This window comes from Salminus brasiliensis, chromosome 4 (assembly GCF_030463535.1).
Source record: "Salminus brasiliensis chromosome 4, fSalBra1.hap2, whole genome shotgun sequence".
In the NCBI taxonomy this organism is placed as follows: domain Eukaryota; kingdom Metazoa; phylum Chordata; class Actinopteri; order Characiformes; family Bryconidae; genus Salminus; species Salminus brasiliensis.
This window is the reverse complement of record NC_132881.1, coordinates 24,582,461-24,606,400: the sequence shown is the minus strand read 5'-3', so window position 1 is coordinate 24,606,400 and position 23,940 is coordinate 24,582,461. Positions and strand designations below refer to the sequence as shown.

Sequence of the window (23,940 nt, the reverse complement as noted above, 5' to 3'; positions counted from 1 at the left end):
CACAATTCCTGCCCCAATTTGTAGAAAGGACATCCACCCATCACAAGCTATCACTATTGCTGGGACTGTGAGGGTTAGCATGTGCCCCCTCCAAGTCACATAAAGTGTCACTGCATCTTTGCAATCTGACGCAAATGCAATATTATTGGACAGGTAACAGCTCTTGGAGGAGAACACCAACCGCTAGTTCTGCTATACCAGCTAACAGATGTAGAACTCTGTTACTCTGGGCCATAGATGGCTATGGAGTCACTGGTGGTCAAACGGGTGATCTCTTAAGTTGCTACTACAGTCTTTTTAAAGGCAGGTATAAAGAGCAAGGTCTTACTTATGAGGAAGCGTGCAGTCAAAGTAATAACATGATAGATTTGTACAATTCATGAATAACGCCTGTGCTAATTACATCACTCAGCCTTCACAAAACTTAACCAACCCTATTCAAATAGCAATACAGACAAGCATTCCCACCAATGTCATTACAGGGCATTACAGTGATCACTCTGTGTATAGTCTTGTCTGTGCTCCAAAGACAAGTTGGCATATGCCCCCCCCCCCCCCTTGACACACCACAAGTGCAGACAGAACACAGTGATGATGGATGCTGCTGACTTCTCATTGATAGAGGGCCTGTATAGGCAGGGCACTGATTTCACAAGAGCACACCCCGAGCGTGCTGTGTGCAGGGCCATGACCTACAGGGCAGAGGTAACCATTGGCCTGTATACTGACTCTACTCCTCTCTTTAGGTATTGGCCCACCCCTTTTTTATTCACTAACTGCTGTTACAAATGAGCGCACTTTGTTTCACACACCTTCACCAGCGCCTAATCAAGCAATCCTAGATGAGATGATGTGATGTGTTCATGAGGGAGAGACAGCTGAAAAAAACCCAACAACACTGCACCAGATTCCTGCTCAAAGGACACATAAAGGGATGGGTTCTTCCCCGGCACTGATCTTGTTTTCCACTCACTCTTAAAAATGCAGCGTTCTTTGGAGCAATGCCACACACCAACCATTTCCTGGTTCTGTAAATCAGATCTGTCTCTTTTTAAGTAGAGGAACCTTACCTATTGAAAATGCTCTGTGCTGATTAAACATTTTAAACTATTTATCACAGCCATATTAGAATATTATGACCACCCATGGATTGGAATGAACTTGGCCCGCACTATCAGCTCCACTGACCATCTAGGAGAACTGTGCAGTTCTAATGTTACAGACTGTAGTCCATCTGTTTCTCTGCATACTTTGCTGGCCTCCTTTCACCCTGTTCTTCAATGATCAGGACCCCACAGGACCACCACAGAGCAAGTATTACTTGGGTGGTGGGTCATATTCAGCACTGCAGTGACACTGACAGGGTGGAGTGTGTTAGTAGTGTGTGTTGCGCTGGTAGAAGTGGATCAGACACAGCAGTGCTGCTGGAGTTTTTAAACACTCTGTCTACTCACTGCACCTATATTAGACACTCCTACGTAGTTGGTCCACCTTGTAGATGCAAAGTCAGAGGCAGAAGCTCTCTGATCTGTTGCTGCACAGTCTGCACAGTCCACCCAAATAACACCTGCTCTGTGGTGGTCCAGTGGGGTCCTGACAACTGAAGAACAGGGTGAAAGGAGGCTAACAAAGCATGCAGAGAAACAGATGGACTACAGTCTGTAATTACAGACCTACAGAGTGCTCCTATATGCTAAGTGAAGCTGATATAATTGGCAGAGTTCATTCCATACTGGGTGTGTGTGTGTGGATATATACATTATATTGTGATATGACTGTGTAGTCCTCAAACAGGACTCATAACGACAAAACACATTTTGGTGCAATATAGAAGCATTTCTAAAAAGGTTCTACATAAAATATCTGCAAAAGGTTTTCCACCAATCCAAGGAACTATTTCAGCATCCGAAAAGTTCTCAGAGGACGATTGCCTACTAAGCAACCTCTGAAGAACTCTTACCTCAAGTAGTCTCCTCCGGTTTTCTGAGCACTCCAGCCAGGATTTGTTGACTCAGTTTGCAACCTGATGCTTTATCTGATTTATTACAGCATCGGTTCACAGTCCGCAGGTCTGCACAGCCCAGCAGTTCACTCACCATGATCAGCTGGGATGTAAAATCAGGAACCAGTGCATCACTCCTATAGAAAGAAATATACAGGATTTCCTCCAGTTATTTGACACAGACTTAACATGCGACTTAGATCCAAAGTTCGCTAAGTGTAAGTTATAAACTACTCAACAAAGAGTCAGTATCCGACTCAGCACTGACAAGACCATCAAAAATGGACCATCAGGCAAGTGCCACTAGATCTGACCGTTAGTGAAATTTATTCATTAATTGGTTCCCATTAAGGCACAAAAGAGTGAAGGTGTATGTAACATTGGCAAGGTTTTACCAAAAAATGACTGCACAGTTTAATGTGAAACAGAAGACTCTCCAAATCAGGACTCAACACAGCTGCCAGTGTGGGACACATATGAAACTTGTTACTATGTTTTAGTGCATGTGTAATTTTTTTGTGTGATGATTTTGTTGTGGAAACATAAAGCATATAGTCCCTGTATCCACAAATAGTGGGATATAACCATCCTGCATATTTCCTTTCACTTTCTCTGTTCCCATTACACCATTCTGAAGCCACCTCTAAACAGTCTGAGCAGAGCACAGCTTACATGATAACTTGAAGGAGCACTTACAGGAGTTCAGCTGTGTGTGTGTGTGTGTGTGAGAGAGAGAGAGAGAGAGAGAGAGAGAGAGAGAGAGAGAGAGAGAGAGAGAGAGAGAGAGAGAGAATTAGGGGTCATGTAAAAATCCACATGCTGTCGACAAAGACAACTATTGAACAACACTGCCACCATCAGCCGAGAATTTTAAAGAGGCTGGGTCTGATCGTTTATCCTATAGCGCCCCCTGTCGGCCCTATACAGATTAGATACAGAAAGAAAGATTACAGGTTCACAATTTTAGGATTATAGGTTCACAAAAAAAGAGAGACCCAGCTTTTTGAAAGTAAAGCTCATAAATATGTAATCTTTCATTAATAAACAGCTACATAAATTATAGCTACATTTATTTTGAAATGTGAACGCAAATCATCCCCCATTAAAAACTAAGTGTGATGTGATGCAGTTGACAACAGTCACAAGCTCACAGTTTCTGAAGAGGACATCACAGCAAAGCTTAGTTTGAAAGATAACGTAGCTTGCTAACATTAGCCACACTGGCCGTGTGTTTTGTAGCTCTCTAGCTACCTTACAAGAAACATGTTTGCATGGTTGGCTGGTGTACATAGTTAGCTAACTATCCGTACAGCCTGTAATTCCACTCTTCCACTGCACTCACATTAAAATGCATCTTTCTACAACTCACTGTTGTAGTTCTCATGTTGCTGTACTCTCTGAACACATGTCTGGCAACCAAAAGATCTGCTCCAGGTGAGGCTCGAACTCACAACCTCGGCATGGCTCTGCAACGTACTGCTGTATAAGTACCGCGCGCTAACCGATTGCGCCACTGGAGCTCCATCCACCCGGCCTCCCTGCACGGCTTATAATGATGGCAATACTCACAAGCACGTTTAGGAGTAGATAGCTAATTCCCTACTTTTGCGGCATTTGTGAGTGTTCTCGACACTCCAGTGCTCTGACAGAACGAGTCGAGTCGATTATTCAGTGCTATGTCTAACAAAAAAGACTCACACAAACACAAATAGTTCGTTAGCTAGCACTAGGTAGCTAGCTTGTTAGCTAGCTAGCCAAACAGCCGCTCTCTAGCTCTACACTGGCGGATGCTGATGATGAATCTCACGACAGGACTTATTGGCTAGCTAGTGCTAATTATACTATAAATGCTAATGGTAGAGCTAGGGCTGCATATCTTACGTTATTTTTTATTGGGTTTGATTTTTAGTAAACCCTGAATCTTGTTCACTGCGTTAAAGTAGCTAGCGTCCTACAACTACTGTATAACTCAAGCTAACTAGCTAGCTAGTGCTAACGCTATATTTGCTCGACATACAGTGCGTGTTTAATATCTAGTATATTAGCAAAAATAAATATTCATAGGGAATTTAAACTCAAACATGAACTTGAAACTGAAAAAAAAGAAAGATCAGTTTATACTGATGATGTGTTTATGTGCAATTATTGACAACACGACGCCTGTCCACTCAGATTCCACCACAAACTTCCAAACGTGTAAAAATCACAGACTCTAAGGAAAGTTAACAAACACGAAAATCTAGTTAGACATTTACAGCTAATTTAGGTCGTCCAAAACCCAAAACTGGAGCGACTCAAGTCAAAGTCTGAGTTCATAGTCCATGCCTGCACTCTCGACACTGAGTGAACTGTAAACAGCCTCAGTCCGGACCTCGTTGTCACACACGTGGCTTCCAGGTTCCGCCCGCCCCCTTTCCACCCAGCAGAAGTACTGACTGACCAGCTGCTGACAGGCAGAGATCCATCAGACTGCTGTCGTTCAGGATCCGTCAGAAAAATGACCAACCAGGCTTTTCATATCAACATAGATAAGTGGATCGCGGACAATGAGAGCTCCTTCTTACCGCCTGTGTGCAACAAATTAATGTAAGTATCGCAACGTGCACACCGTATCCTTACTGAAGTCCCTTACACGAGACTTAGGAGGTGAACCATCATTTTTTCAGGTTCTTCTATCAGCTAAACATCATGTTTGTTGGAGGTCCCAACATACGGAAAGATTACCATATCGAGGAGGGTGAAGAGGTGAAGTATGAGTTTTGAGGGGGCTAAATTGGGGGGCTGCGATCCAAATGGATTTTTGTTTTCAAATGAAGGCAAATCAGGCTTTGATCATCTTTTAACACATGTTGATCTTCACTTCAGAAGATATTTGGCTTCTTTCTGATATCTCACGCTTACTAATGACAGCACAGCCTCAGGTATTACTCTGATTCCTCTCATTCTAACTCCAGGGAAGCTGCAAGGACACACAGTAGTAAAGGACTTGAACACATGTGTCCTTGCAGTTGTGCACTGTTAAAAAACAAGATCCTTGAGGAACCTTTGGAGGTTCTTCAGTTTGAAACTGTGGAGGCATTTCCTTAAGCCACCTTCTTAAGGATAAAAGGCCTTTGCAAGAAAATCTGGATCCTCAAAGAACCTATTTGGATTAAGGCTCCTAGAGGATCCACATTTGGCTTCCACATTTGGATCCAACTATGATGAATGTCTTAAATCTCTTCTAAGAACCTAGAGCTTCTTCCACGGTTTCAAATGGAAGAACCTCCAATGGTTCCTTAAGGATCTTGTCCTTTTATCAGTGTTTTAAATTTTAATCAGCATAATTCAAAACATTTAGATCCAAACAGTTAGATCCAAATATGGTAAGCAAAAGATCTCAGTGGGAACTTTATTTAAATGGGTTCTTTGAGAAAGCAGATTTCATACTGATGAATCCCAAAAGTTCTTGCAGGCTCCTCTAAGAGCATTGAGGAACTCCTAGGTTTTTGGAGTGACCTAGTGGCTCTTCACAGAACTATTCATTTTTTACAGCGTGGTCTGTAAAAAATGAAGTTTGAGTTTGCTGTTCCATGCAGAGGGACAGTAGCATTGTAGTTGAAGTACTGTAATTAAATCCCTGTTATTTACAGTAGGCACTTTGTTCCTTTGTCATATCACATCGTTGTACCTTTACAGTTGAATGTCTTGTTTCAGTAGTATTCGATAGAGAATCTAATTGGTAAATAAATGATTCATTTCAGCGTACTGGATAAGCATACCACTGGAATAAGCTACTCAGTAATGGCAGTGATCTGTCCGGGTTAATGATTGTTATTCCAGAGCTTTTGGACTTGACTTTTGAATCTGCACTTGGCTTTCACATAATTGTTCACAATCAGAACAAATCCTTTCACTTCTGCAATCCACTACTTCCTTTTTCTGCCAGTGACGTCAGTTTTAACTTCAGCTTCCAACAAATAAAAATTTTTTGGGAAGATACACTGCTCATACCACTTTGCATGGCTTACAGTAGGAATGTGCTGTTAACCAAAACATCCTTGCCATGTACACTACCTCGCACACACCTCTCTCCTTAGACAGAAGTGTTCACATTTACAATGCATCATCATGGCACTGTTAAAACCGGGCTCTTATCACTAGCATCAGCACTGGAAACTACATAATACACTTATTATCTATCTAGAACATATCGTACATTGAAGAAACTATTGAAGCTATTAGTGGTCTCCAACCCTGCTTCTGGGGAGCTACCTTCCAACTCTAATCCACCCCACCCGATTCAGCTAATTACTGTTAATAATCAGAAGTCCATGATTAGATGTTAGATTTGGGTTGGAGTCATTTCCCCCCATTGTTTAATTTAATAGTTAATTCTTAGTCCTCTAAGCCCATAGGACTAACTCAGTGGTAAATGGTGGATTAGGTCCCTGGGGCTGACTTGCCTGAGGCTGAAAACCACTAGTCTAACCCCTTTCACCCAAACACGTTAGGGGAATGTTTCAGTACTTTTCCAAGATGCATGGTAGGAATCAGTGTTAATGTTATATACTTTAATACTGTATATTACTGCAGTTATATTACATTTAAACAGAGCCCAAAAACAATTAGCCAAGTGGGTTTATTGCTTTGTCCACATTCATGGAATGCTTCAGTAAATGAAGCAACCATGCCAAGCAAACAAAGGCATATGGTAATATAAAAAGAAGACCAGAAGACCATGCGTGAACTGTTTTAAGACTGATCAAGATAGAAAATTAAATTACTAATATTAAATTAATTAAATTAAATTAATATACTAAATTTACATATAGGTAGAATAGGTACTTTACACAAGTGCTTACATAAGTGTTTCCACACACAGTTTTAACAAAGAAACTTTGTCATAAAATGGTAAAAACTGAAAAAAATTCACTCACTGAACTTGTAACTTCCCATTTCATGGTTTCCCTGTTACTCAACAACAGCATGACTTACTGCATGTTGCTTACACCATGCTGGCTTTTAGACAAAATTGCAGATCATGCTATTAGTACTCATATGTAATGTATGAGGAAATTAGGGAACTCTGGAGACTCTTGGTGATGGAAGTCAGTGTCAAAAAATGTTTTTCAAGTCATATTGGAGCATTTCCATTGGTCCATTCACGATACAATTCAGATACAATGTAAAAATCATCTGCCAGATTCAAATGCAAATATCTTGCAACACAGGTCTTCTTTGTACTACAGAAACTGTATGTATATATGTGCACATATATAATGCAATAATGTTCAGTCAGTAGTCTTCAATTTTTTTTTTATTACAGTTGGTTGTGTAAATGTTCGGAATAAGTCACCACTGGTGTTTTGATCTTGGTCACTAGAGGTCAGCACAAACCCATGGAAGCAGAGGTGCTGTGAGCCTTCACTGGCTCACCGGAATACTCGAGGCAACTACGTTTTTATGGCAACTCCACAGTGTTGCATTACTGTCTTTGATTTGAGGATTTCAGCAATTGATTCTTCAAATGATTCACTGAACTGCTTAATGCCTAATGGAATGCTTGCCTTCGCAATCTCACACTAATTAGCTTTGCTGTTAATTACATATGACCAGCATGCTATGAAACAGCAGTCATATTGGTATATTCTGGGCACTGACTTCATTCACTCTTCTGCTTTGTGTCTCAGCTATTTTACCAGATTCGAGGGGACATGGTCCTGAAAGTGGTAGAGAATGGCAAACACAAAGATGTCCACATCCGTGAAGGAGAGGTGGGGATCCTGGCTGCGACTGTCACACAAATGGGTGTATTGTGTAGAGCCTGTTGCTCTCTCTGCATAGGCTGTGGTGCTGTTTCACACCTTTCATTTCCTGTCTTTCATTTCTGTCCCATTGCCAATCTTGTCATACTTGTGGGTGTTTGGATACGTCTGTCTAACCAATGTACTGCGGCCCTGCTGTTGTTGCCAGATGTTTCTGCTGCCAGCACGGATCCCCCACTCTCCTCAGAGGCAGGCCAACACGGTGGGTCTGGTGGTGGAGAGGAGGAGACTGCACTCAGAGACGGACTGCCTCCGGTAACAGCGATTAGTATAGATTCAAGATTCAAGAGTTTTATTGTCATATGCACAGCAGAAACAGACAGTTACGCTGTACAATGAAATTCTTACTTTGCTGTCCCTCCATTCACCAATAGATAAAGATAACAAAAAAGAAATTAATAATAAAAAATATATACAAAATAAATAAAGTATAATAATATAAGTTGAAGTAAATAATATTAAAGTAAACTTTTTCCCTTTTTACAATTAAAAAATGAAAATAAAAGTTACATGTGCTTTTATGTGCAAGTATGAGCAAGTATGAAGAGCAGCAGCTATAAAGTGCAGGTTGCAAGTAAGAAATGTAAACAATAGTGTGCAAGTAGCGAATGTAAACAGTGTTCTGACAGCAGCAGTACAGTGAGTGTAAGGTGCAGTTAAAATCAGATTAGAGTTTAAAACCAGTTCAGATAGGAAGGGTTGGAGAGGTAGTGCGTGAGGTGTTCACAAGCCTGATGGCCTGTGAGTAGAAACTGTTTGTGAGTCTTGTGGTCCTGGACTTCACACTCCTGTAGCGTCTGCCTGAAGGTAAAAGTGTGAAGAGTGTGTGCTGGGGGTGTGTACTGTCCCTGATTATGTTGTGGGCTCTCCTGGTGACTCTGTTATGGTAGATGTTCTGCAGTGAGGGGAAGGCTGCTCCTGAGATGGACTGTGCGGTTTTGATCACACGCTGGAGAGCCTTTCTGTCCTGGGCAGTAGAGTTTCCATACCAGACGATGATGGAGCTGGTAAGAACACTCTCAATCATACTCCTGTAGAAGGTGCTGAGAATTTTGGCTGGCATGCCAAATTTTCTCAGCCTTCTCAGAAAGTACAGTCTCTGCTGGGACTTCCTGATGATGATCTGAGTGTTGTGGGACCAGCTGAGATCCTCACTGATGTGGATGCCAAGGAATTTGAAGGTTTTCACCCTCTCCACCTCAGTCTCCCCTATGTACAGGGGTGTGTGCAGCTCTCGCTTCCTCCTTGCATCGACAATCATTTCCTTGGTCTTGTCTGCATTCAAGGAAAGACTGTTGTCATGACACCAGGCCACCAGCTCAGCCACCTCCTTCCTGTACGCTGTTTCTTCCCCACCAGTGATCAGTCCAATGACTGTAGTATCATCAGCAAATTTGATGATGCTGGTGTTGTTCTGGGAGGCCACACAGTCGTATGTGAAGAGCGTGTACAGAAGGGGGCTCAGCACACAGCCTTGAGGGACCCCTGTGCTTACTGTTCTTGTGCTGGATGTGCGGCTGCCCACTCTGACTGACTGGGGTCTGTCTGTTAGAAAATTCAGCACCCAGTTGCAGAGGGCTGGTGTCAGTCCGATGGTGAGGAGCTTTTCTGAAAGTCTGTGTGGGATGACCGTGTTGAATGCTGAACTGTAATCAATAAAGAGCATTCTAACATATGTGTCCTTGCCCTCCAGGTGTGTGAGGGCTTTGTGAAGAGCAGCGTTGACTGCGTCGTCTGTGGACCGGTTCCGATGGTACGCGAACTGTAGAGGGTCTATAGTGTTGGGAATGGTCTTCTGGATGTGAGTCATGACTATCCTCTCGAAGCACTTCATCACGATTGAAGTGAGTGCAACAGGGCGATAGTCATTTAGGCAGCTCACATTACTTTTCTTTGGGAGAGGCACGATGGTGGTGGTCTTGAAACAGGATGGCACAAAAGCTTGTGTGAGTGACAGATTGAATATGTCTACAAACACATCAGCCAGTTCTGATGAACAAACCTTGAGCGCACGCCTGAGGATGTTGTCTGGGCCTGCTGCTCTGCGTGGGTTTTTTCTCATCAGGTTCCTGCGCACATCCACTGGTGTTACAATGAGTGATGAGTTCTGTATGCTCTCCTTGGCCGCAATTTCCTTCAGTTGGCCAAGGTTGAGGACATCAAAGCGAGCATAGAACTCATTCAGCTCATCAGGTAGTGCAGAGTGGCTGGTTGTGAGCGCCCTGCTTGTTTGTTGATGATTAGTGATGTGCTGCAGTCCCCGCCACATGCTCCGGGAGTCTGCTGTGGTGTAGTAGCCCTCCAGCTTCAGCCTGTACTGTCTCTTGGCTTCTCTGATAGATCTACGCAGGTCGTATCTAGACCTTTTGTAGTCATCAGCGTTGCCAGAGAGAAATGCAGTCTGGCGAGCACGTAGCATGGACCGAACTTCACCATTTATCCATGGTTTTTGGTTGGGGTACTTTATGCAGCGCTTTGAAGGGTAAATGTTTTCAATGCAGCTGCTGATGTAGCTAGTATAACACACAAGCATGCACGTCTTCAATGTTAGCAACTGTCCCCCCGAGCATAGCCCTACTTCCCTCTCTACTAAACCACATATCATCCCAAACCCCCGAGAGAATATTAAAATCACTTCTCTTTTACCTAGAATTATTGACTCAACCCATGTAACCTCTGTGTACGTGACTAGGTCTGTTACTCAGTAACTACATGAACATGTATTTATTGAACATTGTATTTATTTATTGAATGACTGACTGACTACATTATATATATATATATATATATATATATATATATATATATAAACCTTTACCTTATTTTAACAATACTGTGAGATAGATGTAATATATATATATATATATATATGTAATATAACTAAATAAATGTATAATATAATACATAATTATTTGCAAAATATAATTAATAGAAATACATTTTTTGGTGAAAATTTTAAGACACCCCATTTATTACCTTTATTTCTACTCCAGATGTCTTAAATTAGTAACAGTTTCAGCACATCAGCTGGTTATTAAAACATAATTTTTGTTGTATTTAAAGCAACATTATGTAACATTTGTACCTTAAAATAACAGCAGTAAAATCCACTGAATTGTAAATAGGGACAGTAGCTCAACTAGCATTGGTACTCCGGGCTCAGTGCGCTGCTAACTGCACTGTTGGTAAACCATGCAGGATAACACTGCTAGAGAGGATAAGAAAGGAATGTAAAATGCATGTGTAAAACAAGTCCTTTACAGTTGTCTAAAAGTGCAAATTTCTCTTACTGACTGTGGAGGGAACCCAGGAGTAAGAAATGTCAATTCTCACATAATGCTGTTTTCACCTCAGACATTTAATATGGCTTACTTGGATTGTTGAAGTGAGTGCTATCACCATGGCAACATCCATAGAGCTGAAGCTGAGAGTGTGGATCCAGGAAGGGATTTAAAAAGATCTCGATTAAAATCAGCCATTCCAAACTGCCAACATGGTCAGTTCTGGCTGTCCTAGCAAGTCCCTAGCAACTTCTGGAAAAAAACTGAAGCGAAGGTAGACCATGCAACATGACAATGACCTAAACATTCCAGAAAATCCACTTATGAATGACTTAAAAGACAGAAATAGAGAGAGAGAGAGGAATGGCAGAGACCAAACCTTAATCATATTGAGATTCTGTGGGGTAGTTTGAAACAAGCTTTGCATGCAAGAAACCCCTCAAACACCACAGAGCTAAAAGAAGTCTGCATGGAGGAGTGGGATAAACTTTCTCCTAGTTTATCTGTGAGACTAGCAGATAGTTATAGAAAATATCTAACTGGGGTTAATTCAGCCAAAGTGGAAACTACCAGCTATTTAGAGACATTTCATCAGTTTGATGTTTTAGTAATATTGAAATGAAGATCAAATGTGTGTTTTAAAATATTTTACAAAAGACAAAGGTATTCCTGGGGTGTACTACATTTTGAAACCTGACTGTACATGGATAAAGGCAATTGATTTAAAAAAGACACTGTACTGTCTGTACTGTAATGAATACAGTTATTAGACTCAGGATAGTAAAGACTACACCGAGTCCAGTGAATGAGGGGGTGGAGTATTACTGTACATTTTAATTAGTAAATTATTTAATTTACTGTACAATTTATTAGTGCACAGTAATATTAGGTAACAGTCTGCTCACAAGGCTGTTTTTTCTTCTAGGTACTATGTGGATAACAGCACAGACATCCTGTTTGAACGCTGGTTTTACTGTGAGAACCTGGGCACCCAGCTAGTTCCAGTTATTAAGGAGTAAGTAATGGTAATGTAAATCAGGCTATGGGTTTTGACACAGCCATGTGTTTGCATATAAAACTTTTTTTCTTGCTGTCAGGTTTATGGCCTCAAAGCAGCATAAGACTGGGAAACCTGACCCAGGTAAATTTGCTGTACACTTTTCTGGGTTCTTACACAGTTATAGAGCCACCTTAAGGTCACCTGGGCTCAGTCAAGAAACCTTAAATAATAAGGTTACATTTAACAGCACCACTCATAGACTCATTTTTAACTCACTTTTAGCTCTTATTTGTTTGTCAGTTCACAGAACTAGAACTAACAAAGTCTAGTGGAAAGGCTCCCCTGGACAGCAAAGACAGTTAACTCCAACAAAAGCAGGATAAACCCTTGATTTCAGAAGAAACAATGAATCAGCGTGTGTCCCAATACTTTTGTCCATATAGTTTAATGGCAGATGTACAGTAGTAACTGTAATACCATTACTTTTCTAATACTTGTACTGTATATCTTCTTATGCACACTTTCTGTATGTCTGTAGCATTATAACAATTGTACGATGCATTAATATATGCTGTGTGAACATTTGTAGATGACCCCATCAAGCCGGCACCCTTCTCACTCAACACGATGAATGTAATGACCCCGTTCTACTTCAAAGACTGGCTAGAGAAGCAGAAGCCTAAGCTGACCAATGGACGTCCTCTGGACATGTTTGGAGCTCAGTTTGAGACTGAGGTAAGAAGGCAGCATTGCAGGGTTCCAGTGGTCCATTTCGAAAAGTTACTATTGTTGTGGTTGGGACTGGAAAATAAGCGGTGACTTGAGATTGCAGGGACCGACCAAACAAAGTGCGTCTGAGGGTCAACCAATCAGACTTCCTTTTCCGTAGGGAATCAGCAAGTATAGGGACCCCATGCACTTTTTCACATTGCATTGCACACATTGCACGTGCCTTGAATTGACACTTACTAGGACAAGATTTCCTGTCTCATAGCAAATCTTTCAAATCACACGCATTGCACAAATCTCAGGTTTAAACTCAATTATTATTAATAATGAGTAGAATTGAGTGTATTGCCTTGATGTGATTTGGTTTGTTGCTGTAGTGATAATTCTGAACACATTAAATCTAAATAGCTTTAGCTTTCTCTGCCGTGTTACTGATACTGCATCCCAAACCACACACCACCATCATACAGTACACCGTCATTAGAGTGGGCTATTTGTGTAGCATGTAAAGTATCTAAGTATCTGGTTTGGGGCGCTGTATTAAATTAGCCAAGGAGATTTGGTGAGTGACACTACTCACACTGCACAATATTAGCCCTGATTTTCCACAGTTTATGGAGATTGCAGACAAAGGCTCCAGATCAGAGGCAGATCAGTTCGCTTGGTGTTGGCTTACTCACTATTTGTTTATATTTGTTAATCACTAACTGTTTATAGCGAGATCATAGAGCTTGCCGACAGCCTGCTAATGGCTTGCAGATGCCTGAAAGATATTTAACAGGCTAAATAGCTGGACTTGTCTGGGCAAGAGTTGGACCACTTGTTTCTTACATACCTCTGTTTTGTAGTTTGGGAGTTTTCTGTAGTTTGTACTTCTTAGAATTTTTTTTGTGTGTATTTTTTTTTGTCAGTTTTTATCAGAGATTTAAAATGTGTTTTCGAAACGGTAATTTGGCCTTCAGTTTAGAGTATTTTGGTTTCTTCTCATTCACAGAGATAGAAACCTGGTCTAGCATGACTGGAAATAACTGCCCGGTGGCATGGCAAAGATAGTCGCCAAATGACCACTCTTGCCTATAAAGACAAGTCAAATATGATATATAAAAAATGTCCTATATGCAAAGTTTTTTTTTGTAGTAATTGGTCAAAAGGACAATTCAGCTTTACAGAATTCATATTTTCTGGCAAATATTTGATGGGTATATATATATATATATATATATATATATATATATATATATATATACATACAGTTAAAACCAAAAGTTTACATACACTATATAAAAACACATATTCATTTTTTTCTCACTATTTTTTAAGGCAATCTTTATTACTTTCCTCAAAGTCAAATGTTTTAATACATTTCATTTGTATTTGGTACCATTGATCTTAAACTGTATGACTTTTATATATCCTTCCATAAGGTTCTCACAATATTTTGGTAGGAAATTTGGCCCATTCCTCCTGACAGAACTGGTGTAACTGAGCCATGTTTGTAGGCCACCTCGCTCGCACATGCCTTTTCAGCTGTGTCCATAAATTTTCAATAGGATTGAGATCAGGGCAGGTGTGTCTCTAATTAACTCAGATGTTGCCAATAAACCTTTCGGAAGCTTCCAAAGACATGACATCATCACATGGGCTGTCCTAAATTGTTTAAAGGCATAGTAATCGTAGTGTATTTAAACTTTTGAGTTTGGTAATTTTGGTAATCCTAGTTGACCTAAAATGGGAAAAGTTTATTCTAAATTCTTGTCAGACAGTGAGAAATGTATGAAAGAGAGAGAGAGAGAGACATATGAATTAACAGAGTTCAGCTGATTCTTTGAGCAGTTTTTACCAGAGCATGACTAACACATATGCCATGCAACAAAGCCACTAACCACCACTGGTTTCCCATTCATGGTATGAGTCCCAAAATGTGTGTGCCTACGTGCGAGTGCACAATAAGAGCATAACTGAGAGTGTAACACGCATTTACAGAACATACTGCAGGACCAGCACATGAAAACTGTATCAGGGACCCCCCCCCCCCCCCCCCCCCGCTAACCCTTACCTGGAGTTTCCCCAGGTTTGCATAAACATGCGCAGGGTACAAGCGAAACGTTTATTGGTGAGCATTCATGAAAAAAAAAGTCATTCATTACTGAGATAGCTAAGCGTACAGTATCACTTGATTAAATATATATGTGTTTACTGAGGCAAAGCGGCTGTCTACAGAGGTTTCAGTGACGTTTGCAAACTCAATCTAAGCTGTGCACAGGTACATGCGTGTATGTCAGGTCATTTTGCTTAGAGCTCTGGCAGATTTGGTAGTTATGTTTATTAGTTTTTGTAAAATCTGGAATTTTTCTTGTGTTCCACCTGGGACTGCTGACTCTAAACATCTAATTATGCTAATATGCTGAGCATGCTAATATGCTAATATGCTGAAAATTGATGTATGAAGTCGACCCTGAAGATGACAGTGTCCACCCACGCTTACACACATGTTCACTTAGAAGCAGCTCTGTACACTGCAGTGATAAAGATTAGATGTTGAAGCTCAGCTGTTTTGAATCGTTTTATAGTGAGAAAACAGACAAGAACTAGACTATATGGACAAAAGTATTGGGACACCTGCTCATTCATTGTTTCATCCGAATCAAGGGTATTAAAAAAACAAACATAAAAAAAACGTTTATCCTCCTTTTGTTGGACTAACTGTTTCTGCTGTCCAGGGAAGAAGACTTTATACTAGATTTTGGAGCATTTCTGCAAGGATTTGTGTGCATTCAGCAACAAGAGCGTTAGTGAGGTCAGGATGGTGGATAATGATCATCAGCCTACCTCATCTCCAACTCCTCAACTCATTCCAAAAGTGTTGATTGGAGCACCATCCATCATTCCAGAGAACACAGTTCCATTGCTCCACAGCTCAATACTGGTGGCCTTTATACCCCTCTAGCCTAATGCTTGGTATTGGGCATGGTGCCAATTGGATCATGATTATCCTCTCCATAGTCCTATTCTATTGACAATACCTCTCTGCACATGTGTGTCAGCAGTGGGTGCAGCTTAAAATATATATATAGTGTACTTTTCTGCTACACACACAGGCTCAGTGTATTTAACCTTTTACAAGTAAGGTCACAACGGAGGAATTTGCCATGGTTGGCCCATGGTTTGTATGGTACCACCAGTGGGAATTGAATGTTTAGTGTAGTGTAGTGTAGTGTAGCGTAGTGTAGTGTAGGGTATATCTTTAAACATGACAGAACAGTCAGCTTTAATTCTACTATTTTATCAGATCTGTCCACTGATTAGCCTTCTCAAATATGGCCTCATTTACTGACTATAAATCTGTTCTTATACACACAACGGGTTTTTAAAACTATAAGTATATTAACCTTGTAGTGGTGAGGCACCGAGGAGGGGTTTGGGGTTAGGCTGCAGAGCGTGCTTGTGTACCAACAGTGTTCCCCTCCCTTTAAAAGTGGATGCTACGCTCCTGTGAATCAGTCAGGGGAAATTAAACTCATGTGATCAATCAGGAAATCGAAACAGAGGCTGGGTTGTGAATGTGCTGCGCTGAGTGTTGACACAAGCAGGTGGCAAGGGGGAGACAGTGCGTGTCGGGGATATTCCTGTAGGAAACAGGGTTGGAACATGGCTTGCAGATCATCAAGCACCTCCAAAGAGTTATCACAAAAGGCGCTGCATCTCCAAAAGCAGCTTATAATACATTTGAGCTGTGCTGACTGTCTCCCCGCCTGATTTTGCTTTTCCAAAACGGTAAGTAAACTGCTAGATATCCATGCCACATAATAACAGCACTAGATTTTATTAAATGTATAATATTTGTAGATAAGCTTCAGATCCTTTGATTATAATATGTGCTTAGTTTAAGATCCCTGTATTAAAGCATGGTGTACCCACCTGTACTGTTTAAACATACCTTTCTTAAATAGTAATCAACCCAAAAGTACTAGATGACATTACTAGAATGCAGTAATCCGTCAGACTAGAAACACTCATAGCAAAACATGTTATATGTATTTTTTTGGTGCTTTATAGCCCTATTTTTTTAAAGATTCTATAGAGATCCATCCACCAAACTGAAGAGCCCTTTAAACAGGCATATAACCATTTAAACATCACAATGGTAAAACTCATTGCCCTTACAAAAAACCTTGAAGTAGCCTTTTTGACCAGTAATCTGTATTCGAATGCATAATCATTTTTAAAATAACACCCCCATCCCTACCTACACCACCCTGCCTACACCCATCCAAACTATACCTCAAAACTCACAAATGCCTTCTAAAAAGGCAAGAATGTGGTTCAGTGTTGGCCCTGGAGAATGCACAGTCCAGCATATTTTCTTGATTTCCCTACTTAAACACACCCACTAATTAATCAACCCAGTAACTGATTAGTTGAAACTGTACTGGACACTGGCCCTTCAGGAATGATGATCCTGGTGACCTGTTTTATAGAACAGTGTGATAATAATAATAATAATAATAATAATAATAACCTCATTTATCACTCTATTTTCAGACATTACTGTATGGACCTGGAGAGTCTGAGCCTTCCAAAAGAGCCACCGATGTCTGGATCTGGCAGCTGGTATCTTTCTCAAGCTCCCTCTGCACCCCTCTGTTATATATTTCTTGCATTGAGTATTGAAGGTTTTTATTTGTGTGTAGTCGGTGGGATAGAATTTTATTTGCTTCTCTGCCCTGCACTGTAGGAGGGATCCTCAAGTGTCACTATGAATGGCCGAGAGTACAATCTCTCCGCGGGAGACTGTCTTCTAATACTTGGACAGACTGAGTAAGTGGGTGTTGTAGAGTGAGGTTAGCTGTGACGCATTTGTCTTCTGCAGGCTTCACTGGAACTTCATGTAATCTTAATATCTGTGTGTTTCTCCTTCTCTGTGTTTGTGTGTTCCTCAGATATCACTGGAACAGGCCTAAAGATTGTGTTGCTTTATATGTTACTCAGGACCCAGAGAGGAAGAGGCCGTACTAAACAGTGGCAAGACAAAGAATCCCCCTTAGCTTTAAAGCCCTCTGAAACTATGGGCCATAGTCTCTATAAATACACTGGACTGTAATTGGAGTGGAAGAAAAATATCATGCATTTTATTTGAAGGTGGCTTTATGACTTTATTACTGAAGGTGGGTGTCAGCACGTTTTTTAAAACCAACAGCTTTAGTCCATGTAAAAACAGTAATGTAGGACAGATGGAGATCATTGTTAGGTCTGCTGTCAGATTTCACATAAGCAGTATTTAGCGAGACTGTGGTTCCCAAAACTGGTTCTGAACATAGAAGTTTTTGTATTTACCAAGAGAGCATCTTCAATATAGTAGCCATCTAAGAAGCAGAAAGTGTAATCTTACAATAGAGTACAAACAAACATATGCACATGGTAAATCTACAACCGCCATGCTAACACCTGTAAAACATACTCTTTTAAAGCTTAATTAACAGCCTTTATTCGCTTTATTCATTCACTTAATTTCTTAACCCATAAGAGCCCAAAACCACTGAATCAGTTCAATGAATTGAGCAGCTCATTAGTGTTTTTTCGTATAGTTCTAAAAAGGTCTCATGACTCTGTAAATAATTTAAGGATAAAATCCATATGTAACACATATAACAACAATTTCATGATTAGTATTTCATCATTTTCTTCGAGAAATGGGGTCAGAACTGATTATATGTGACATGGCATTTTATTAAAGGGTTTTGTCTAAAGCACTAACCAAGCACACTGGCATTTTGTAAATAAGGTCACACGTACACACATTCACCAACTGCCCTGTGACGCATACAGGATGTGGAATGTATGTCACTTATGAGTCTTCATGAGTTAAAGTGAAGGACAAAGTGCTGTGCAGCACTTTCCACATTTTTCCAAGGAGTCTGTGACCCATGTCATCATTGGTTAAGTATGCTAAATGAAAAAAAAGTATTGAGACACCTACGTATTCATTGTTTTTTCAAGGGTAATCAAGGGTATTTAAAAAAAAGAGTTCATCCTGTGAGGATGCTGTGAGGATTTGATAGCATTTAGGGACAAGAGTATTAGTGAGGTCAGGGTGTTGGATGATCACCACCCCATCTCCAACTCCCCAACCTAGACAAATTGAAAGGAGCACCATCCATCATTCCAGAGAACACAGTTGCACTGCTCCTCAGCTCAATGCTGGGGGCATTACCCCCCTCAAGTCCTACTGAAATCAATCGTATATATATATATATATATATATATATATATATATATATATATATATATATATATATATATATATATATATATATATATCAGGAATGTCATGATGCAGCATGATCCAAAGTGGTTGTCCAAAGATTGTGACAGCTACAAGGGTTGAAAGACAGTCAGATTTGTTGGTTGATTGATGTGAGATTGAGTTATTGAGTGTAGGGTATTGTAGTATTAACTGAAACAGCCCTTCGAAAGTTGGTTGGCTAACCCTAGCAGCAGCCCCTCATGCAAGATTGACCACCTTGAAGAGTTCCTCAGAAAGCTTTTATTACTTGCACCAGGGACTGTTCAATTAGGAGTGGAGCTAAACTGGTGGAACTGCAAGGTGGTACATCATCAGGAACCAGCATTGGGCGACCTTAATGTAAACAGTACAGATATCATCGCTGTGATACTTCCAACAGTAGAACAAATACCACGACTGCCCTGGCTTTCTGTCCAGAGCACTTCATCATCTAGAGAGCATTGACTCCCCATCCAGTCGTATCTTCAGAGTGTTCTTGATAACATGTTTCTCTGCTAGAAGAGCGGCCAGCGCCCAAGGCACAGCATACTCCAGCGTCACCAGTCCTTTGAGATTATACCTGAAATCGGAGTAGTCCCAGGGACATGCCTGCAACAGCCTCAGCAGGAACCCCCAGCTGAACTCCCACAGGTATATGAAGAGGGTGTAAACAATCAACCGGAGCATCAGGGGGCAATGTCTGTGGTGTAGCCCTGCACTTATAAACTCCATAGCAAAGATGGCAAAGCTATAGATGAAGAGTGCCCACAGACTGGATTGGCCAGGTAGCCTATGGTCATGAGTGTAGTACCAGTTCAAGGCAGCGGTGAACACCACTTCACACACACACCCATGCAGGGCGTAGATATAGAGACGGGCGAGGGGAGAGAGGGGCACAAAGACTGCCTGATCAGAAAGATCAGGAGGTGCCTTTATGTCAGCTCCAGGACCTGTTCCAGAAAAGAAAGGACACGGCACTGTTAGCACACGTTTGGCTATCTTTAGAAACATTCTTTATTGATGATACTGTTCTTGATGAACTGAATAGCAAATATGCTCCTTAAAATAAAGGTTTATTTTGGCTTGGATGTTGGTAATTAGTATGGAACCTTTACATTTCACGGAGGTTCTTTAATTGGCACTGTTTTATCAAGCATCATCCACTGAAAGCTTCTTTGGAGAAGACCAAGTGGTTCTGCGTTGGCTGGGTTGCCATAGAGGGGTTGCAATTATGGTGCTGATCCCCAGATCCCCCCGAGATCATCATTGTGTTCTGCAGGCTAGTAGAGGGCCAGCATTGGGCACCCCTGTGTATATATACACACACACTCCCCCAGAACTATTTAGCATCACTATACCAATACCAGCTAGGCCTTTCCTACTGCCCTCAAGGCAGCCTCAATCCCATGGCATGGTTTCCACAAGATGCTGGAAACATTGCTTTGACATGAACTCATTGCATCACCAACACCACCACACCCATTGAATCACCCACCATTAACTACCACATTACAAAGAGTTCAGAATTGATGTCTGCAAAGGCCACTGAAGAACACTGAACCAGAGATTGGTCAGACCAGGCTACAATTTTCCTTTCATTAACTGTGCAGTTTTGGTAAAACTGACTCCACTGCACCCTCAGCTTTCCGTTCTTTCCATAGCCTTTCTGTCAGCTTGAAGCAGTCTAGCCATTCTCCGTTGACCTCTTTCTTCAACAAGGCGCTTCTGTATGCAGACTTGCAGCTCACTGGATATTTTTCCTTGTTTTGCACCATTCTGAACCAGCTCATGAGTTCAATCTGGTTTCATGTAGATGACAATGAGTTCAGTGTCCTTAAGAACAGGAGATTTGCAGCGTGAAGGTGCATTTTGTGGAATCAAGCTGGTTTAATACTTAAGGGAGGCCATACTGACAAGGCTGAACAGCACATGTGTTTAGCTAACCAGAACTGAACTGATGGGCAACATGTCTAATAAGGGCGAGTTATTTACTCCACCATAGGGAGAAAGTATCTTACAAGCTGCGGTTCTTTTTCAGAGGTTTGCAAATGCTTAGTTTTTTGCCTATGAGTTAAATCATAGATCTGGTCCTCCGAAAAATTTAGAACTCCCCAGAAAGTCCCCAGCTAATATGTCCATGTGAGGCCCGTATGGCTAGCCCAGCTGGGAACCAGAAGGTTTTGTCCTCGGGTTCCATGTTGGTCCCACATATGGGTGCCCACCATGGTCAGTGATGGGACCAGGAGGGGTTAAGCATGGGCTCCATCTGGGTTGTACACTGCAAATTAGAGCCTGGGTGGAAGCCATGTAAGATTAAGGTAGACTGTAATGATAGTTGGGCTTCCCAAATGGTTCCCAGTAACAACATATGTACAAACCCACTCAGAGCTCATACCCACCTGGAACCCACTTAGTCCATGTTCCACCCATGTGAGCCTCATGTTGGCTGAATGATGACCATAATATAATAATAGTACTAATACATGAAATAATACTTGTGTGGTGGAGGTTGCATCAGTTAACTCTGCACATGGACTAATGCAAATGATCAAACTTCCCAGCATGTTATCCAGGCAGTGCGCCCAGAATCTGCTCATGCAAATGATCTGTTTTCTCTTTGTGATGTAAATTCCTCCTTTGTAGTTCCCCCCAGAGTCTTGCCTCTGTGTAATTCTTGCTGCTTGCTGCTTGTAACATAACCAAGTTTTGATGCACAGCATTGATATGACATTTTCGATGCTGTCAACTTCCTGCTGGTTAATTTAGTGTGCAGCACTTGATCAAACATCTCTTTGTGACTGTTCAGAGAAGCTTTCATAGAGATGCTTAAACTATTTAGACCTCTTACTGTTACAAATTACACAACAGTAACTGGTTTTAAGATTTTATCAGTAACAGTTGAATGGTTTTGTCACAAATATAAAGCCAGTGAAAAGATGCATGCAGTATGCAAACTAGTTCAAAAAGAAAAACCCTATTATTCATGCACATGGCAGCTAAATCTCAACTTTAGGAATAATGTACCTTAAAAAAAAAATATGCCCACACACAATCTAACACTTACTGTCATTCTTTGTGTCCCCCCTCCTCACCAGCAGTGTTCTGAACTCCATCTTTGGTGCCAGTGCAGCTGAGTCCTGTGTCATGGTTCTCAGCTTTATACCATTTCCCTGTTGGCCAGTTCGATCTCCAGCCCTTAGTTTGCCTAAGCTAAACATTAAGCTAGAGTATGCCAGTGACATCCCATCCTCCGTTTAGGAATTGCCCTATGGATGATGGGGCACACATAGAAGAATTTGAAAGTTCTGGTTATGTCATTCTCTAGATTGTGCATGTATGTGTGTGGGTGTGCAAGACTTTCTTGCGTGTGTGTGTGTGTGTGTGTGTGTGTGTGTGTGTGTGTGTGTGTGTAAAGTCATTGTCATTAAGAGATATGACTGGAGCCCTGTCTGCTTTATCAGGCTGTGGAAGAGCATAGAGAAAGCTGGATGTAGATATCTGATGAATACAAGTAATTGTACAAGTATCCTGTCATTTGTAATCCTTTAGTTTTTTACAGCCTAAGACTACTCTGTCACTGCATCTGTCACTGCCTTTCTTCAACTTCAGCTTTTCTACTTGATCTGCTTCCTCTTTAGCCTGCTAACCTCCAGCAAACCTTAAATAGCCATGTGTAAATGTCATAATAACACTTACACAAGAGTTATTGCAAACTTCTGTTACTAGAGAATAGCCCCACCAGTTTCTACAGAAGTCCCTGTAGTTAGTTGGTATGAAATCTTTGGATTTCATGGAGTTTTTTTTTTAATCATCATTTAGCATCATCCACTGAAAGCTTTTTTATAGAAGACCAAAAGTGTTTTATCTTCGGCAGGGGTGCCATCGGAGATATGCAGTCCTGGTGCTATAGATCTGTCATTCTGGAGAGTTTGGATCCAACAGTGCGGAATCCAATGCTCAGATACCCATGGCATGGTTTCCACAAGATTTGACAGCAAGTCTGGTCAATGGTAACATGATTGCATCACCAACACCACCACACCCACTGTATCACCCACTATCACCTACAACATCACACATTTTTGAGGAATTACTATTATCTTGGATCCAAAACTGGAATCCTTTTGGAATTTTTGGAAAATGTCTAGAATTTTGTCAGAAAAGGTATTATTTTGTATTGAACAGAAGGTAATTGAATGCTTTTTGGGAACAATGATAAAATCATAAATAATCAAAGGTATTATATTTGGAGAAACATGTTCTGTCCAGGTCTTCATCTATAGTTGGTCAAAATTTTGAAACACAGTACATTCTGAATAGCCATTCATCATTTATTCTTAACAGCCTACAGATTTCTCAGTCATTTAAGCCTATTCTCTTCATCATTCTGGAAACGTCTAACATTTCTGTGTTATTTTCTTACTCCACCCAAACAAGTTATTTAAAACTTGTGTAGGTACACAAGACTCCTATATTCTAATCAGCCTATGGACCGCTGACAGGTTCAAAGTGTTATTCCAAACTTCTCTTAGCAAAGAATAGCCCCACCAGTTTGTACAGAAGTCCCTGTAGGTTCTGACCAATACACCTTAGTGCATAACATTAAACATTAAACATTGATCTGCAAACAAATAGGATTAATCTGTAATCTGTTTGACGTGTGTGTTAAACCCTTAAAAAGCCTATCGCCTGCCAGGGAGGTCAGAAGTGTTATTACAAACTTCTATGACCAAAGAATAGCCCCACCAGTTTGTACAGACGTCCCTGTAGTTACTGAAGAATACACCTCAGCATATAATAAGCCTTGGAGTAAGATAGATACTCCACAATGCACAGAA

General features: G+C 40.9%; 2 protein-coding genes and 1 non-coding gene across 3 annotated transcripts; 1 reads left to right on the top strand and 2 right to left on the bottom strand.

The window, feature by feature from the left end:
• Positions 1-3,428: 3,428 nt before the first annotated feature.
• Positions 3,429-3,522, bottom strand: trnai-uau (transfer RNA isoleucine (anticodon UAU)). Its single transcript has 2 exons — positions 3,485-3,522; positions 3,429-3,464 (listed from the first exon to the last, which is right to left on the bottom strand). It is a non-coding gene; the product is annotated as a tRNA-Ile (tRNA).
• Positions 3,523-4,441: 919 nt separating this feature from the next.
• On the top strand, positions 4,442-18,573 carry haao (3-hydroxyanthranilate 3,4-dioxygenase). The gene is made up of 10 exons (XM_072677706.1): positions 4,442-4,588; positions 4,669-4,747; positions 7,675-7,758; positions 7,958-8,064; positions 12,016-12,105; positions 12,188-12,231; positions 12,680-12,825; positions 17,362-17,430; positions 17,555-17,637; positions 17,760-18,573. Exons 1-10 carry the CDS (start codon positions 4,500-4,502, stop codon positions 17,833-17,835), a joined length of 867 nt encoding a protein of 288 aa, XP_072533807.1. The 5' UTR covers positions 4,442-4,499; the 3' UTR covers positions 17,836-18,573.
• Positions 17,960-22,263, bottom strand: LOC140554568 (transmembrane protein 229B-like). Its single transcript, XM_072677707.1, has 2 exons — positions 22,167-22,263; positions 17,960-20,052 (listed from the first exon to the last, which is right to left on the bottom strand). The coding sequence occupies exons 1-2, from the start codon at positions 22,246-22,248 to the stop codon at positions 19,550-19,552; spliced, it is 585 nt and encodes a 194-aa protein (XP_072533808.1). The 5' UTR covers positions 22,249-22,263; the 3' UTR covers positions 17,960-19,549.
• Positions 22,264-23,940: the final 1,677 nt, after the last annotated feature.